The sequence below is a fragment of the Oryctolagus cuniculus genome, chromosome 7 (genome assembly GCF_051225735.1).
Source record: "Oryctolagus cuniculus isolate XC-2025 breed Fujian yellow rabbit chromosome 7, ASM5122573v1, whole genome shotgun sequence".
In the NCBI taxonomy this organism is placed as follows: domain Eukaryota; kingdom Metazoa; phylum Chordata; class Mammalia; order Lagomorpha; family Leporidae; genus Oryctolagus; species Oryctolagus cuniculus.
In genome coordinates, this window is record NC_142873.1 from 114,001,300 (window position 1) to 114,019,955 (window position 18,656).

Below are 18,656 nucleotides of genomic sequence, written 5' to 3' on the forward strand. Positions count from 1 at the left end.
AGAAGATATTCATGAGAACTTCCAAAGAGCACTAGTATTCAAGCAAAAAGATACCATGAACCCTTAACTAAATTCCTAGTGACTCCACAGCCCAGAAATCACAGAGTAGAAAAGAAAGGAAAATTTTTATCAGAAACTGAGAATGAAATAATCAATGCAACTGAGCACTAAATTTAACTCGTGAACTTGTAAGCAGCTATGCAAAAAGGATCACGTGATAGGGTACATGATGTTTTCAATAAATAAAACACAGCTATCCTTCAAGACAGATGAAGTTAATCCTGAGAAGAAGTTCCAGAAGGCATTTATTACATAGATCATGATATGCAAGGCACCCCGTTTCAAAAGAGAAGAAACAGCTCTCCTATAGCTATTTTCAATGTTCCATCACCACTAACACCAGAGGCAGGGTCTTGAAATGGGATGGAGTGTAAAGCATGTCTCTCTCATGTGCAAAGACACCATGGTCTGAAGTCTCTGTTTCTAAGGCATCTTACCTGGTACACAGATGGAGATGCCAGAAAGGCAAATGATCACCTAGTCCATGAGATTCTCTCTCTTATATCAGGGACCTTGGCACTGCTTTGGCAAAAGTTAACTGGCAGCCAGGAAAAGATGGCACTGAGTACTTGCCATGGGGATCACCTGGGAGGCTAAAGAGGCTCTTGGGGAGCTGCACTGGAAGGTTTCAAAGATAGACATATGTATGTGTGTATGTATGTGAGTATGTATGTATGTATGTAAGTGTAAGGCAGAGATGTATGTGCATATGACAGAGAGAGGAAGCAAACACACACACACACACAGAGAAAGAGAGAGACAGAATATCTTTGATCCACCGGTTCATTCCTCAAGTGGCTGTAATGGCTGGGGTAGGGCCAGCAGGAAGCCAAGAGTCAGGAAGTCTATCCTGGTCTCCCATGTGGATGGCAGGAACCCAAGTACCTGGGCCATCATTTGCAGCTTCCCCAGGTGCATTAGCAAGGAGTTGGATAGGAACTGGAGCATGTGGGACTCAAATAAGCACTCTAATATGGGAGGCTGGCATCAAGGGTAATGGTTTAATCCACTGCACCATGATGCCAGCCCAACATGTGCCTATTTTGAATGTTTGGGCAAAACAGTCCAATGTGTGAGGAAACACAATGGGAGAAATGTTAATAGTACTCACATTTTAATTTATTTTGGCAATTGTATAATGAGGAGAAGTGTAAGATGAAGCACCTATAATTAATATTTAGAGATGGGTAAAAGCTGCTTATGGTGGCCAAAAAATGTGAAAAATTACAATAGATCATTTTAACAGCCAAGATTATGGATATGAGATATTTATGTAAATATGGGGATTTTTGAGCTTGGAATAAAATTGTAGATGAATGGAAAGATAATGGGCTTTGAAGGATGTCACCTATTTTTTTTTTTTTTTTTTTGGTTATTTGACAGGTAGAGTTATAGACAGTGAGAGAGAGACAAAGAGAAAGGTCTTCCTTCCATTGGTTCACTCCCCAAATGGCCGCTATGGCCAGTGCTGCGCCGATCCGAAGCCAGGAGGCGGGTGCTTCTTCCTGGTCTCCCATGTGGGTGCAGGCGCCCAAGCACTTGGGCCATCCTCCACTGCCCTCCCGGGCCACAGCAGGGAGCTGGAGTGGAAGAGGAGCAACCGGGACTAGAACCCGGCGGTCATATGGGGTGCCGGTGCCACAAGGCAGAGGATTAACCAAGTGAGCCACAGTGCTGCCCCCAACCCCCCTTTTTGTCACCTGTGTTTAAGTCATGACATTCTTTCTAACTAGATACATGGCCCCATGTAAGTCTTGGAGTTTCTCCAAGTTTTAATATTTTCATCTGCAAAGTAGGAATAACTATTTCAGAGTATTTTTGTGAGCATTAAATTGGATGTCATTTTCAAAGGGCCTTTTACATTTTTCAATAAGCTGTACTGAGTCTAGAAGAACTGGATACCCCTTATGTTCTTGTAGAACCAACAATGCACACATAGGTCGTACTCAGTGTTTATTTTCTTTCCCTTTACCTTAATAAATGTTCATTCTCTTTTTTTTGGATTGCATGAGAGCTCAATCTCATTCATTCCTTGGGAAACGACAATAAAATATCTCCTTCCACATTCCATAACCATGGCCAGAGTATGAACCAGAGACTCTCTATACTTGCTGACCAGTGAGGAGTAGCCAGGCAGAAGGTAAGTTGGTGGTCAGCATCAGAATCACAAGGTTCAAAGTATAGCTATCTAGGAGTACGGAGATGCAGTATATTCAAGGAGAGCACAGAGAGGGACCCACTTCTCAGTACTCCTTGGCAGAGCCTTAGTCATTACCGACCTCTACATCCCAATTTACTCCATAAAGAATAAAGACAGATGAGAACTCTTCACCCTGGACTCAACTTAAATCTTGCTGTTATTTAGTAGGGTATGAACCTGGGCACATCTCTTAACTCTTTTCTGGGACCCTGCACCAAATTTACTGAACTTTTGGTGTAGGTTCAGCAATTTGCAATTTTTCAAGGTCCTAACACACAATACTTGTGCAAACATTTGCCCCCAAACATTGATATTATAAATTACAGGTTCATAGACCCAAACATAGTTGAGATTGTTAATACATGTATTAGTAATTCAATTAACTTTTTCCTTCCCAGTTATCAAAGGAATTGAGTATGTTATTAAGGAAAAACAAGGCTTAAGCTGAAATGACAATCAAAGGTTCAAAGGAGAAGGACCCCACTGCTGGCGTTGAAGATGGAGATGGGATGTGGGTAATCTTTAGGAGCTTAGAAGAACCCTTCATTCATAGTCAGAAAAGGAATGAAGACCTTAGTCCAACAAATGCATGGAACTGAATGCAGCCAACAACCTGAATGAGTTTGGAAGCAGACTATTCTCAGAACCTCCTAATGTCCCTGGTTTGGGCACTGTGAAAACTGGAGCAGGGAAATGAGTTGAGCCAGCCTGGAATTCTGACCTACAGAACTCTGAGATAATAAATTTAAGCTACTACATTTGTGGTAATTTATAACTGCAGTAACAGACAAGAAATACATCCACTACAGCTAGATGATGGACTGGCCTTCTTTTTTACAACCATATCCTGTTGATAAAGTCTACACCATACAACACAAGTTTGTTATATGTTTTTTATCCAGTGCACTGGGTACTGCAAGCCCTTGATTCTTCTGTTTCTGAGGCCCTACATCTAAGTTATTCTGATATGCTCCTGTGCCTGGAACCCAGAGCTACTCCGTGCAACTGTTGTGTCAGCATGCCAACTCCGATGCCATCCTTAGTCCTTTGGTCTTAGTTTTTTCCCATTGTTTATCTCCTGGACCCCCCCTAGCAACTTCTAGAGTCACCCTTCAGCCTTTCATTATGCTACACTACTTGGGGACAGACTCATGTTCAATGTATATAGGAATCACTAAAAAAGGAATGTCTTACTTTGTGGTGTAACTTAAAAATTTACTGAAATGAGGAATATGGCAGGTGCATTGAAAATAGAGCAGAAAGAGTGAGAAATACATAAATATCTCATCAGGCTATTTTTCCCAAAAGAATGGCACTGGTCCAAGTTTGAACTGACTTTTAATTCTATTTCTACTCTTTTCTCCTCTTCATAAATTACATAAACTCCTTAAACCTCATTTTTTCTCCTTTTAAAATGGAGCAACACATTATCTTGCAAGGTTATGTTAATGGTGCCTGTGGAGCACTGACATGGTGCCTGACACATCAGGTACTTAAAACATAGGAGCTGTTATATAGGGCAATGCCAGCTTCATTTTCTTAGGTCAATGAGGACACTCATTCTCAGAAAAAGCAATTAGATGACACTAAGAATACTAAGCTTTGTCACTGGGTTTGATTTTTCATAAGCAAAAACAATATGGGAAAATAGCTGAATAAAAGCAATATTGGGTAACAACCAAAACATCAACAAACTCATGTCTAAGAATCCATGTTTTCAAGACTTATAAATACATCATTGGAAATCTTCTTCCATTAGCTCATGAGCTTTCAGCTCCATCATCCATCTCTCTATCAGAAGAACCCAGGGGTATAACAGCTGGCTTCAGCCAAGCCCTTGGCAACACTTGCCTGATTTGCTGACTCCTTTCACAGATCAGTCTGTTCAGCCTGTCTCTATCTAGGGTTTGTCTCCTGGGAGCTTGCTAAGTCCTTGAAATTGCTCCTTCCTGAATCTCTCCCAGTTGCCCACATGCATGCTTGCCCTGTGCTTAGTTTGAAGAGTTGTACGAGTGGTACTCCACCTTTCCCAAATTTGAGAATCTTGTGGCCTGATGTTAGAAATCAAAGCTCTTCAAAGAACCAGAAAATAACTTTCCATTCCATGGAGTGCTCTACTTCCAAAATGAAGTGAAGAAAACACCTTTCAGCTCATGAATATGGTGTTCTCATGGCATGATGGGTCTCCGAAGTAATCTGCTTCTTGGAATGGGCGTTTCAGGAAAAGAATAAAAAAACAAACAAACCCTACCACCACCAAAACAAAGAGGTCATGAGAATCTGCAAATAGAGCCAGGCCATATAAACAGAAAGGCAAGGATTCTTTCAAAATTTCTGTAACATTAGTTATTTTGGAGGATACACCAAATTTGAGTTTCCTGTTGGGTTGATGAGAAAACTGAAGGCTTAAGTGCAGAGAAGCCCAGGCTCCAGATCTGCCTGGTACCTGCTTGCTCTAATGGAAGAAGGCTGCTCAGTCCTCTGCCTGGTGTTAGCTGGTGAGTTCAGTCAGTTTCGGGGCTAAGGTGGAGGGGCCATAGCTGACCTCTCAGTATCCAAAAGGTACACTTAGAATCCTGCTGGCCATCTTGTAAACATGCAAGTGAGGACCACCACACATGAGCTACAGATCCAGATGTACTGTGTGCTCATCACCATGACAGTACCTGTCCCCCTTTTTTACTCTAACAATGACCCTGAAAAGATACCTCAGCTGCTCCTGCTTACTGATGAGCAGACTGACCTCACAGTGCTAACCTGCCAATGGTCAAAAAGTATCTTGTCAAGCCAAAAGGAAAACATAGGTTTGGGTTCAAAATCTTGGCTCTCTTTACTGCTTCATCAACTACTCAAGATAAGAAGAATAATGCAAAAATACCTAAAACATGCAACTATTTCTGTTGGTATTTAGCTTCATCTGTTTTTCTGGTGACTATGTCACTTTTTAATTTTTCTTTTGTTTTTGTTTAAATGTTGAGAGGCAGAGAGAAAGAGACAGAGACAGAGAGGTGTAGGGAAAGAGACAGAATGTTCCTCTACTGGTTCAGGCTGGGGCTGCAGGTGGAAACCAGGAACTCCTATGGGTGGCAGGAACACAACCACTTGAGTTATCACTTCTGTTTCCCAGGGTGTACATAGTGGCAGGAATCTGAAATCAAAAGCTGGAGCTGGGAGTCAAACTCAGGCACTCTGATGTGAGATGCAGGCCTTCTGATGGGTGTCTTAACAGCTACGCCAAATTCCTGCCTCATGTCATTAATTTAAAAGTAAGCTTTTCTCTTTTTGTCTTGTTTTGAAGGAATGTACACTCACCAGTAGTAAGTATTTTGATACTGATTGTTGTTTGTCAAGCTTGTGCCTCTTTTATATAATCGTATGTGCAGTTTCATTTATCAAATACAAAGGAGAGTTATTTACATATGTGCCTAGTCACACAATGAGGACACAACTATTGCCAAAACAAAAGTAAAATTATTTTATCGAGCATAAAAGGAAGATTCCTGGCTTATGTCCTATTCCTACTTAAGAAGGTAGACACCAAAAGTGGAAGGTTTTAATGCCAGGTCAAAGGAAGAGTTTTGAAATCTGAGTCAGTGGGGGTGGGAAGGAAACTAGATCATTACCAAAAAGACACAGGGTCAGAGTTTAAATCCAAAGGCCGGGGTAATGTTCAACTAGGAAGAGGCTTGGCAAGGTTGGTGGTCAGACGCCCAGAGGAACAGGGAATAGGCTAACAAATGTGCCTCAGTATTAGACTATGAGTGATGGATATCTTGGGACTCCTTTATCTACAGCCCTGAATATACCTTAAAAAGTCCCAAGTTAGGAGGTAAGGCAGCATCCTGAGGTTATGCATCTTAAAAGTCAGGATTCTTATTTCTATTTAATCAACGCCACTTCTTGGCAGTGTGACGCTGGGCAGATCACTGTCTGTTCCTCATTTAGCAAATTAAGATTGAAGTCTCTGGCCATAAGGCAGTTAATTGGTGCCAGTCTCTTACCTAGTCACTGTTGAGACTGAAAAAGTAAATAAGATATGTTTCCTATCTTCAAAATGTTTTTAAAGTTTTTTAAAAGATTTATTTATTTGAAAGTCAGAGACCCAGAAGAGAGAGAGAGAGAGAGAGAGAGAGAGAGAGAGAGAATCTCCCATCTCATTGGTTCACTCTCCAAATGGCGACAACAGCCAGGGATGGACCTGGCCAAAGCCAGGAGCCAGGAACTCCATCAGGTCTCCAACATGGGTGGCAAGGTCCCAAGAATTTGGGCCATCAACCACTGCTTTTTCATGCACACTGGCAGGGAACTGGATCAGAAGCGGAGCAGCTGGGACTTGAATCAATACTCCGATATGTGTGTCACAATGCTGGCCCCAAGGACAGTCTTGATCTTTCTTTTTTCCATTGAAAATTATATTCCTTATTGCTTTTACTGTAAGTTTTAACTTTGCTACTGCATTTTTAATTGTCTTGTGATCTTTATCATTTCCCTTTTCTCATTTAGTTTTCCTTTCATCTTAAGTCATCTTTTCCTAAAATGTGTCTGTCCTTTTCATAGAGGTCTGTTTATAAAAAAGTATCATTGAATATGCAAAGGCATTCTCTTATATTTTCTTTCAGTTTCTGTAGTAAATAATTTTCAAGAGGCCTTTCCTTCAGTGTTCAAAATGGTATTTCTTTGTCTTTGTATGCAATGTTTTCCCTATGGGACTCATTATTTACATTCACTGTAACTAATGAGCTATACACATCATATTCAGTATTTCCCAGCAAATGGTGCCCATGATCCAGTCTTAGCCCGACTCATGGTGTACTTGGGTTTGCCTCTTCAGATCTACAGCTAGATGCCAATATCAGAATGAAGCAGTTTTTATTTTCTGTAGCTTTGTAGGACTGAGGTAGATCACCAGTGCCTGGCTTTTTAACCCAAGAACAGACAGTGTAAAACTATTCTACTCAGTTTTCCAAATTCACAGCTACCAGACCTTTTTCTCTCTCTGCACCAGAAGCATAAGTTTTACTCAGGAAGCTTAGGAGGCAAGCAAGCCATCACTGTTCATCGTAACTCATGCTTCCTGTCCAGCAGGCTGCTTGGGCTGGCAGCTTCCAGATGTATTGAAATGGAAGGGAAGACATGCACCCGGTCATGGAAGAAGGAGCTAGGAAATTCATCTCCTTGGCTGCTTCCAAAACAACAAAACTAATGACAAAACTTAACCAGCAGCAGCAGAGTAGAGGGCTGGCTGTTCTGTTTTCTGGCTGCAAAGGACCTTGTGTTTGTAAGCTAAGGAGCAGAAGGTGGAAAAGCTCATAGTTTTTCATGACTGTAGGTGTATTTTGTTCATGTGCCATATATTTGTCAGTTATATTATGTTTTTATTTATTTTATTACTATTTTTCCCCTGTTACTCTTCTAGATTCTGAAAAATCTCCCCAAATTCTTCTTGGGACTGTTAACCCTAGTTTTCCTAGTTGAATGTCATCCTAAGTTTCAAAGTTGACATGAGTTAATGCTTTGTTTGCATCTCTACTGGTATTGTCAAGTGAAGTAGAGGAAGATAGCATCAGGGTTTGCTGGCCAAATGCCACTCAATAAAAACTGCAAGAGTTATATGTGTATTGGGCACCTCCTAGGCTTGCATAATTGTCTAAGTGACACAGATACAGACATCCTCATACATATACAGTTGTTACTGTGTTCCCTACTTTTATGTGAATTTAAGATAGGTGATTTTTTGTGTTTTTTTTTTTTTTTCATTCTATAGGCTGAGCATAGGCCCCCACATAGTGAGGAGCTCAATAAAAATGTACTGAATGGACAATTGAGCAAAGGAGAGAGACAAATCAAGTGAAGGAAGAGGAACTAAGAAGTGAAAAGCAGCTGAGCAGGGTCTCTAGAAACGCATTTTCTTTCTTTATTCCCTAGTTAAATGCTAGGTACAATCCATCATTGGTTAGTCAATGAAAGAGCCAAGGCCATAGACATTCATACGACATGCTCCCTCTTCCCTCTGGAACATGACACACTCTATGATTCCCAAATCCTCTTCCCTGCTTCTCTCAGGGCCAACTTCCTACCTGAGGACTTTTCCGCTGCTAAGGTTGAGCATTACCTTCCCTACATCTAAACAGCCTTGGCCATGAGTGACACCTGGAACTTGACCCAACTTCCCATTGCCTATTTAGATACACTGCCTGCTTCCAAAGATAGTAAGTAATATGCCTGAGGGCTGGTATTACGTCTAATGAATCATGTCTTCTATTGATATTGGACTGCCCCTTTCAGTTCCTGCTTTCTCAGGAAAATCACTGAACATGATAACACTGTGTTGGCCTGATTGATTCTAAACTCCTCCAACAATCACTTGCCTTGCCAGCATTTCTACATACCAGCTCCCTCCTACCTAATCCACCAAGTTCCCACTCAAACTCTAGTCAAGGAGGCAGATTTAAACCATTTCTCCTGTCCCCTGCTGGCCAGTAGTAAAGCTTTTCTCTTCTGACTGGCATCCCTGACTGCAACAGGGAACAATAGGCAGTGAATGTACTTTGTCCTTTGACACCACCAAGTACAAAAGGGTCTGTATTTGTTTGACAGACAAATGTACTCATAGTAAGAGTCAGTAGACATTTACTCCATTTGGTTTCAGTAGAATGCTTATATGTTTATTTTTTCTAAAGCAACAAATGATGTGTTTATTTACTCCATGTTGCCCATAAGCTATCAATAAGTACATGTTAAAAACTTATTATTTGGTTAGAGAAATGTTTCAGGAGCTTAAAAGAATAAACTACATATGGCTCCTGCCATAATGGGATCATCTTGACACTTTCAGTTGCTATTAACATTTATCCAACACTTCCTTCTTCTTCAAACATGCTTCATGGGTGTATGAATTACTGTATCTTACCATATTTATAGCAGTGCTTGGTATCACTAGATACCCAATGAATACTTATTGAATAAATGCTAGATTTAGGACTGGCAAAAGATATCCCATGTAATACTACTGTAGGTTCTGGCAAACAATAAGTAATAATGTTGTATATTTTGAAGAAAGGATAACACAATAATAGAAGACTTTCAGGGAGATTATTTTTATGTTATTCAAAATTTGATTAAAAGAACGAGGTTGGGGGGGATCTTAAACCCAGAATTACCTTTCTTTTATCTTATCTAGGTTACCTTTTCCTTTCAGTATTAGGGTGGCAAATTCATGGAGTGATAGTCATTCCATTGTGAGCCTCACCCAAGGACAGTTAAAAAGGGAAATCGCCAATGAGAAATATGAAGTGATATGAGTTGTATTTATAAAACAAAACTTTTTAGAAAACTAAACATTGCAGGATCTTTAAGTACAACTGGGCACAAATCCCCATGCAAGAAGTGCATTTCAGTGAGCACATACTTATTCTAACGAGATGGGAATTCCTCAAAAATATTCAGTTAACCCCTTTGGAATAACATTCTGCACCTGAGTCAGCTTTATTAGATGTATACTTATATTGATAACTCATTGGTTCTTGGAGTTTGGGTTTCCTTTCTGGAAACAGACAAAGGCATTGGGAGACATGGTACCTGATATGCTGGCTATTGAAGCTGGATACAGGGGATGTTGGCATGGAAACCTCCTAGGCCTATCTGACTCCAGAGCTGTGATCATTTAGCTATGCAAACTCGCTGTGTCTTCATTTTAGCTGTTTAACTTCCCTAACATTTTCAGTATCTAACTATATTTGGCTTCAGATATTTGTCTGTCATTAAGCTCTCATACCCATGTAAAATGTGTTCATCTTCTACCCTCTGTTTACACAAAGAGAGTTAGTTATCTCTAAAGCACGGCTTCCTAGCTGCAGCCTGTTGCCACATGGTCCTCTCTGGATATTTCTCTTCTGCTTCCACAGGTCAAATAAGGAGGCCAACTCATGATTTGTTTTGTCAGCATGATTCCTGGACTCAAGACAAATATAACTTTTGCTATGTCCAATTTTCTTTTCGTTTTTTTTAAACCATAACTCCCTTTTATTAGCAAAAGTTGATTATGTCAAGCAAATAATGAAAATAGAGTTCCAGTCTTCTTCTTGGCATCAAAAATATTAAAACAATCTCATTAAAATTAGCCACAAAACCAAAGTATGTTGAGTCTTGAGGTTCTTGGAGCCAACAGGCTTGTTCTACTCTCATGCAGCCACCTGTGCGTGAACTTGCACTGCTCACAGCCTCTGTGCTGATTCCTTGAAGCCGTAATTCCCCCCACACTGGAATGCTCAACTTCCTGACATCCTCCTGGGTTCTGCATGCATGCCTTACTTTCTTATATGTGGTCTTACTTAGCCTCTTGAGACTGAAGTTTAGCTCTTCTTCTTCTCATTCTCCTTCTTCTTAAGATTTACTTATTTACTTGAAACTCAGAGTAAGAGAGAAAGAGAGGAAGAGATGGAGAAAGAAAGAGATCTTTCATTCTCTGGTTCATTCCCCCAGATGATTGCAACAGCCAGGGATGAGCCAGGCTGAAGCCAGGAGCCAGGAGCTTCTTCTGGGCCTCCCAGTGGGTGGCAGGGGTGTAAACACTTCGGCCATCTCCCGCTGCTTTACCCAAGTCATTAGCAGGGAGCTGGATCAGAAGCAGGGCAGCTGAGACATGCACTGGTGCTGCAGGTCATGGCTTTACTACGTCACAATGCCAGTCCCTTAGTTCTGCTTCTTTAGCTTTAACGTGCTTCCCCCATCCTCCTACAGTCTTACCTGGTCTCCTTGATGTTAAATGCTGAGCTCAGCCTGGCCCCTTCAGGAAGACCTAGAATCCCCATATGGGAAGTGACCCCAAACATCACTAACTTTATTTAATGCAGCCTGATGCAGGCTGATCATTTAACATTGCTGACTTTATCCCCCAACATAAGTTACTAATTGTATTTTTTTAACCAAAGATTAATCTGAAATCCTAAACACATTATCATAGACTCTGAACAGCATTGACTCAGGGCTGAGGCAGATGCGTAGCTGTGGCAAGCAAGGCCCTGGGCAGTAATAATTACCACTGGTTTACTGGGCGGCCTGGAGACGGGGACGGAAAACATGACTTTAAAAACCAACATAAACACAAAAAATTACACAGGCACAACTTTCAGCCACTCCACAGCACCGAGGCAGCAGTAGCTGAAACAGCGCTGCTAGTGCCCTGAAGGTTGCCTGGGAGGCAGTAGCTTTCAGCAGGTCACCCCGGGAGCAGCGATGGCGGCCTTTGCAACAGCAGTGCATCTTCAAGAAGCCAGTGGGCTGTCGGCCTGCTTTGTTCTATTTTCCCTCTTCTCCTCTCTCCTTGCTTTTCATTCCTCTAAACTTTGGAACCCTCTAGTCTGCCTTCACCTTCATGCAAGGACTTACTTCGTGCAAGTTACTTACCATGCCCTTTAGTGTCAGATCTGCTAAAGGAGACCGGTTGCCATGGAAATCTGGCCAAACATGTAAATCAACAGTGAGGAAACCCACAGACTGAGCCTTCTTAATCAGATCCAGGTGACTGTTCAAATATGCATATACACTCTGGCAACTGCAAGAGAAATGAATTTTGTTTCTAAAAGGGGAGTAGGGTCAGGGAGCAGATTGCTCTACAGAAAGAAACCATTTGTGTTTCCATATCAGACCGGGGAAAGTAACCAGGTTCCCAAAGCCTCAGCAAAGAAACTACCTCAAAGCCCGAGAAGCTATGACATGAGTGAGTCACACTGTACTGTCACCAAGAAGAGGTGGCATGTCCTGTGGAAAGGGAGGGTTGGAATTCAAAGAGTGGGTCCAGGTATGATGTCACCCTTTGTAGGTGTGCAACCATGGGAAAGGTACTCAGACCTCCTGAACCAGACCCTTCTCATCTGTAAAAACAGATAGCATAATCTCTGTTCACTTACCTCATAGGGGAATGGGGAAGATCAAAGGAGATTATATAACTCAAAGACGCAGCATTTTGTAACCTCCACAATACCATACATATGTAAAGGATTTATTACAATCAGTATGCCTAATTGTAGTAATAATGATGAAATGATATATGCAGGCGAATATAAGTTCCTGGATTTAGGATAGGAGTTTGTTAAGGAAAGTGATTGAATGTTGTGAATTCAATTAGGGTCAGGAGTTACAGACATGATTTCCAACCTTAACCCATGATATGACATTGTTTAAGTTCTTTCTCCTTTTGTAAGCCTCAGTTTCTATCAGACCAATTCTCTCCTTCCTCATATGTTCAGGTAACAGACAGGGAGAAGCTGATGGGGTCTGGGAGTCAGCACAGTACCAAGTCTGATCTTTGCTCTGCCTATCCTAGCAGGGTAACATGAGCCAGTGACTTAATCCCTCTGAATTTCAAGTTTTCCCAATCATAACTTAGATATAATAATGTGTATCCCACTAAGTGAAGTATTTTCTTTTTTAAAAGATTTATTTATTTATTTGAAACTCAGGGTTATGGGGGAGGGGCAGAGAGGAGGAGGTGAGACAGAGAGAGAGAGAGAGAGAGAAAGAGAGAGAGAGAGAGAGGATATTCCATTCGCTGGTTCATCCCCAATTGGCCACAATGGCCAGGGCTGTGCTGGACTGAAGCCAGGAGCCAGGTACTTCATCTGGATCTCCCACATAGGTTGCAGGGGCCTAAACACTTGGGCCATCTTCCATTACTTTCTCAGGCCATTAGCAGGGAGCTGGTTTTGAAGTGGAGCAGCTGGGACCCAAAACTGGTGCCCATATGGGATGTTGGCATCACAGGTGGCAGCTTTATCAGCTGCATCACAATGTTGGCCCCCATTTCTTTATTTTTTAAAAAAATTTATTTAACTAGGTTAAAGCTTACTGCATGGCACAAAGATGAAAGTTGGTTAGCTTCCTCTTCTTTAAAAGTGGTACCTTCTGGGCTGGCACTGTGGCACAGATTAATCCTCTGCCTGCGGCGCTGGCATCCCATATGGGCACTGGTTCTAGTCCTGGCTGCTCCTCTTCCAATCCAGCTCTCTGCTATGACCTGGGAAAGCAGTAGAAGATGGCCCAAGTCCTTGGGCCCCTGCACCCACATGGGAGACTGGGAAGAAGCACCTGGCTCCTGAATTCAGATCGGCATAGTTCCGGCCGCTGTGGCCATTTGGGGAGTGAACCAACGGAAGGAAGATCTTTCTCTCTGTAACTCTACCTCTCAAGCAAATAAATAAAATCTTAAAAAAAAGTTGTATCTTCTTAGAGTTCTGAACAAAAGTCTGTAAAGGAAAGTGGGTATATCTGAAATTAGCATTTGTGCCATTTTCTACGGATGTCCTTGGAATTACTGCTTTTAAGGTTAAAATATGGCTTGATGAATGGAAGAAAAAAAGTATAGGAAATCAATGTCCAAGGAGGTTAATGTCTAAAATACCTCAGACCATATTTATGATTTGTATTTTGAAAGTGTTTTAAAAGTAAGGTTCAGCAATTTCTTGCTCTAGTTTTGTGAAGCCATAAATATCCCCATGGATCTATAAATTTCCTGAAAGTTTCCTAAACTAAGTATAAGAAAACAAACAAAAAGGGGAAGGCATTTGGCCTAGTAGTTAAGACACCAGTTTGGATGTTCACATTCCAAAGTAGAGTGTCTGGGTTTGAGCTCCAGATCTGGCTCCCCATTCTACCTTTGGGCTAATGCAGACTCTGGGAGGCAGTAGATAGCAGCTCAAGTACTTGGGTACTTGCCACCCATATGGGATACCTGGATTGAGTCTCTGGCTCCCAATTTCAGCTTGGCCCAGAGACAGACATATCAGGCATTTGGGGGAGTGAACCAACAGATGGGAGCTCATTTTCTAGGTCTATCTCTCTGCCTCTCAAATAATAAAACGAAGCAAAAGAAGACAAACAAGTAGAGCAGTGCCTTTCAAACTTTTCTTTTTCCCCTTTATCAAGTGGAACTCTTTTATTAAATACAAATTTTATCTGGAACTCCAATATAGAAAAATAAAGTTGCTCTGTGTGTGTGTAAATGTGTTTATCTGTGTATAATTAATCACCTTTAATTACTATAATACCTGAGACAAGCTACTATGAAGAGAGACTTATTTAGTTCACAGTTTTGGAAGCTAAAAATCCAAACAGCATGAGGCAGATTTTGGTGAGGGGCCTCATGGCGGATGCTAGAGTGTCTGTGAAGAAAGCATCATGTGCAAACCAAGAGACAGAGAGAGGGACTGGGTTCAAACCTGGGATTTTATTACACCCTTGAGTGAGAACTCAAGAAATAATGTGAGAACTACCTTTCTAGGAAATGACCCCAATGGCCTAGGGTCTTCTTACTAAGCCTTACCTATTAAAGTTTTCACCATTCCTCAATAGCACCATCCTGGGCATCTGGTCTTCAGCACATGGGCCTTTAAGAGATATTCAAATTAATTCCCATCATTTGTGCTGTATGGAGGCCAGGGCAGCCCTTCTGTTCTCTACGTGTTTTCTTCTTGCTATACCACCTTATTCCTATCTGTAAAAATCTTCCGCCTTGCATAATAGAAGGAAGAATGATTTTATTGGGAAAAGGCTCAACGACCGTAGCCACAATGGCTGCCCTTCTGAGTGTGCACCAGGCCCCCACCCCTGTTTGGGAGGGAAGTATCATTACCATCCCTTTACAGAGAAGATGCTCAAAGCTGTGAAAGCACAGAACCTGTCCAAGCTTAAATCCTTCTCTCTGTGGTTTGGAAGCCCTAGGCTGCTGTATCTCTGGTCAGGAAGTATTTGCCAAGCCCTCCTTTAGAATGGTTCTATTACAGCTTTAGGAAAGGCCACCCTGAGGTCTTCATGGAATGCGAGCTAGAACAATATCTGGGGAGAGAATGTGATCACATCCTGCATTTCTTTCTCCTAGTTCTCTGCTGCTGCTGGTGCAACAGGAATCCCATTTACAGCAAGAGTCTCTAGAACATCTTCTCTTCCAGAAGTCAAGAGTCTGCCTCAATTCTGGCAACTCTGAATTTTGGAATTCATCATTACTCTTAAAGCCTTTTTCTTTTTTTTTTTAAAGAAGCACAAGTGTATAAATCTTCCCATTTTGCCTCTCAAGGAATCTCAGAGCAGGGCATTTGGTTTCAGACATCTGGGTCAATAAGAACCTACTGGCCTAATTACTATTGATTCATCATTGTCTCATTTACTGCAGGTCTTCGCAAACAGGGAGACTCATTTAGCCTCTACATATATGGTCACTCATGCACTAATGAGATCCCTGGGGAATGCAGCATATGCTTAACCCTTTGGCTCCTAACCTCCTCACAGCTGTATGTTTATTCTTTGGATGCAGCCATTGCCCTACATGTTTTTTCCATTACGCGGTAACATGTGTGCTATCTGAGTATATAACTCAAAAGGAAATGCACTTGGAAGACATTAAAATAACTAATGCACATCATTGTACACATAATTTTAACTGTGTAGGATGTTTTTTGGTGTGGACTTTGTTTAATTTATATGTTTTATCAATTCGTTCTCAGAAGGCAGCCTGTCATCTTCCAGATGGGTAGTCACATGCGAGTATTAACTGTGATCCCAAGTAGCTGCTTCTCCTATCCTCTCAAGAACTCCAGGCTAATATGTCTTGTTTTGGAGGAAGAAATTCTTGTTGTCCAAGTTCCCAGGGGTATGAAAAGAAAATATAATTTCAATAGTCATTAAGTAATTTCACAGAGTACCAGCTAGGTGATCAGGTACACTAACCCTCTCTGAGCCTAGTCAACTCTTTTGTAACTGAAGCAAATATTTTCTACCTTTTGGGATGCTATGCAGATTAAATATAGTGCACTACAAAATGATAAGTGATTGAATGGTAAGTAGTTCCCTCCCCTTTGCTTCCACAGGAAACTCTTTTCAATTTTTTTTTTAATCCTAGAGGCGGAGAATACTTCCCCTCCCCCCGATTTTATAATCTGAAATGAAGAGAGCGCCTCCCCTATCCCTCTACATACACATTTAATTCTTAAACTCATAGGTTGCCCAGAAGTAGGGTGATCATACCTGCAAACAAAAAAAAATCAGAGAACATGGTAAAACAAAAGATATTCATGCCTCTTCTAGCAGCAAAAGAAAATCTTGGCAAAAAAAAAAAAAGCTTCCACATTATGTCTGCAGTTTCTTACTTCATAACACAATGCAATATGCATTCTGTCTGCCCCATTCTAAAACTGGTCCCACTGTGTGGAGTAATACCCTCTTTGTTTCAACTTTAATGGATCATTTCCTGCATTTTTTCCACCTGAACACTTCTTCATTTGTTGTCTTTCCCTTCCTTTCCAGAACACTAAGCTGTCTGGATTTCTCTAACTCCTCTCTAGCTAGACTTCTTCCTTTGCTTGTTTCTTAGACATCTGAAGTCTCCTAGGGATCTGCCTTTGGTCCTTTTATTTCTTATTCATACACTGTTGGGTAATCCCCTCCAGCTTTCATGACTCGTTACCGTCTAGCACTTTCAAACACATGCCCTAATCTCCTGCTCAATTTTCTCTCATGAAGTTCACGTCAAGTACCCACCCACCCAATGCTGCCCCTCATAGATGTCCCAAGCAACTCCAATAAAAATGTCTGATATGATATTCATCCTCTCTCCTGGTATACCTTCTCTTCCTTGTGTCTTCTTGGTCTTGGTTAAATCAAGGTCACCATTATTTCAGTGGTTGTGCAAGCACCCATGGAGGATGGGGAGTAGAGTTTCAGTGGGTATCATTTTTGTCTCATCTCTCCAACTTCCAAGTTAATCTTTCATCAGGACCTGGGGACTCCTTTTAAATATCATCCCTGTAATTAGGAAACTTCTCTCCAGCTCCACTGCTGCTACTTTACTCAGACCACTTTCGAATGCCTGGATTAGAGTTTTGCCCTGTGACACTATCTCCCCTTCTTTGAAATCTTGCCACTGCCAGTCAGGTTTTCTGCATCCTTCCCTAATGACTCTCCCAGAGTGCTACTCGGATTATGGTTCCCAGTCCTACCCAGCACCCTTCAGTGGCTCCTCCCCATTGTCCTCAGGACAAAACACAGAGCTCTTCACCTGGCATGATGCCCACTGAAGCTGGGCGTCAGATGGCAATGTTCTGGCTCTCTGGTTTGGCCATAGTGATTTTCCCCAGTAACACTGATTACATTATTTCTCTGCTTAGGATCCAGCAATGAATGATTAACCACTTTCCTTTGGCTAACAGTTTCTTACTTTGGCTTCTAATTTCCTGGGTTTTTCTTATTTATCCAAGAGGGTGGGGGAGGAGGAAAAAGAGAGGAAGGGGTAGGGAGAGAGAAAGAGAGAGAGAGAGAGAGAGAGAAGAGAGAAGAGAGAAGAGAGAAGAGAGAAGAGAGAAGAGAGAAGAGAGAAGAGAGAAGAGAGAAGAGAGAAGAGAGAAGAGAGAAGAGAGAAGAGAGAAGAGAAGAGAAGAGAAGAGAAGAGGAGAGATATTAATCACACACTGGTTTATTCCCTAAATGCCTGGAACAAACAGGTTTGAGGCAGGGGCCTGGAACTCAATCCAGGTCTCACAGTTCACATGTGAGTGGCAGGGACCCAAGTACTTGAGCTGTCATCTGCTGACCTTTCTGGGTGAACATTAACAGGATCTTGGATCTGAAACAGAGATGGGATTCGAACCTAGGGACATGGATATGGAAAACAGGTGTTCCAAGTGATGACTTCACAGCTGTACCACACACTTGAGCCTCGTCTGGGCTTTTCTGTTCACAAGTCTCCTTGTCCAGTGGACTATGAGTTTGCTCAGCTATGCCCAGGGACTATATCTTTCCTTTCTTCTTGCTTCTGCATTGTGCCTCCAGGTTATTCTCCACAGAGCAGTCAAGGCAATTATTTTAAAAGGTAAATCTGAGTGTTTCTTTCCCCTACTGCAATGCTAAAGCCTAGAATAAAACCCAGAGTCCTTGCAGTTACCTACAATGACCTGTATGGTTTGGCCCTGGCTGATGTTCAGCCTTTATGTGGTTCCCACTGCCACTTTGGTATAGCCACCATGGCCTCTTGACCTACCAAGCTGGCTCCAGGTCTTGGGGTTTGTGGTTCCTTAGATCTGGAGGTATCTTCCCCGAAGAATCATGGGATGCTCCTTCCTTTCACTCAAAGTCTTATTCAACTGTCACCTCACCACGGACAGCTTCCCCACCTGAAACAACTCCCATCCATCATTCCAATATCCCTTATTCTATATCTCTTTACTGATCTCTCTATTCCTGTAGAATATTTACAGATTTTTGCACCATACCAGGAGTCTTGTAAAAGATCCTGGAAAATGCCTATTATGAAAACATTATGCAAGAATTCCAAGTTGCTTGGCACAAAAATAAATTTTCCATGAACTTTCTGAAGTTCCTTTATGACATGCATGTGCCATGTATGTATCTG

General features: G+C 41.7%; 1 protein-coding gene across 27 annotated transcripts in view; it reads right to left on the reverse strand.

Moving 5' to 3' along the window:
- FGGY (FGGY carbohydrate kinase domain containing) overlaps nucleotides 1-18,656 on the reverse strand; it is a 511,202-nt gene that overhangs the window by 109,291 nt on the left and 383,255 nt on the right. For 25 of the 27 annotated variants that reach the window (XR_011390683.2, XM_070078425.2, XM_070078423.2 and 22 more), the window contains one exon: nucleotides 11,666-11,813. The exons of the other annotated variants lie outside the window; for them this stretch is intronic. Coding sequence is in view for 24 of the 25 variants with exons in the window: in XM_070078425.2 (XP_069934526.2) it covers nucleotides 11,666-11,813 (148 nt within the window). In the remaining variant the exon portion in view is untranslated. The remainder of the gene's footprint in view (nucleotides 1-11,665; nucleotides 11,814-18,656) is intronic. 27 annotated transcript variants of the gene reach the window in all.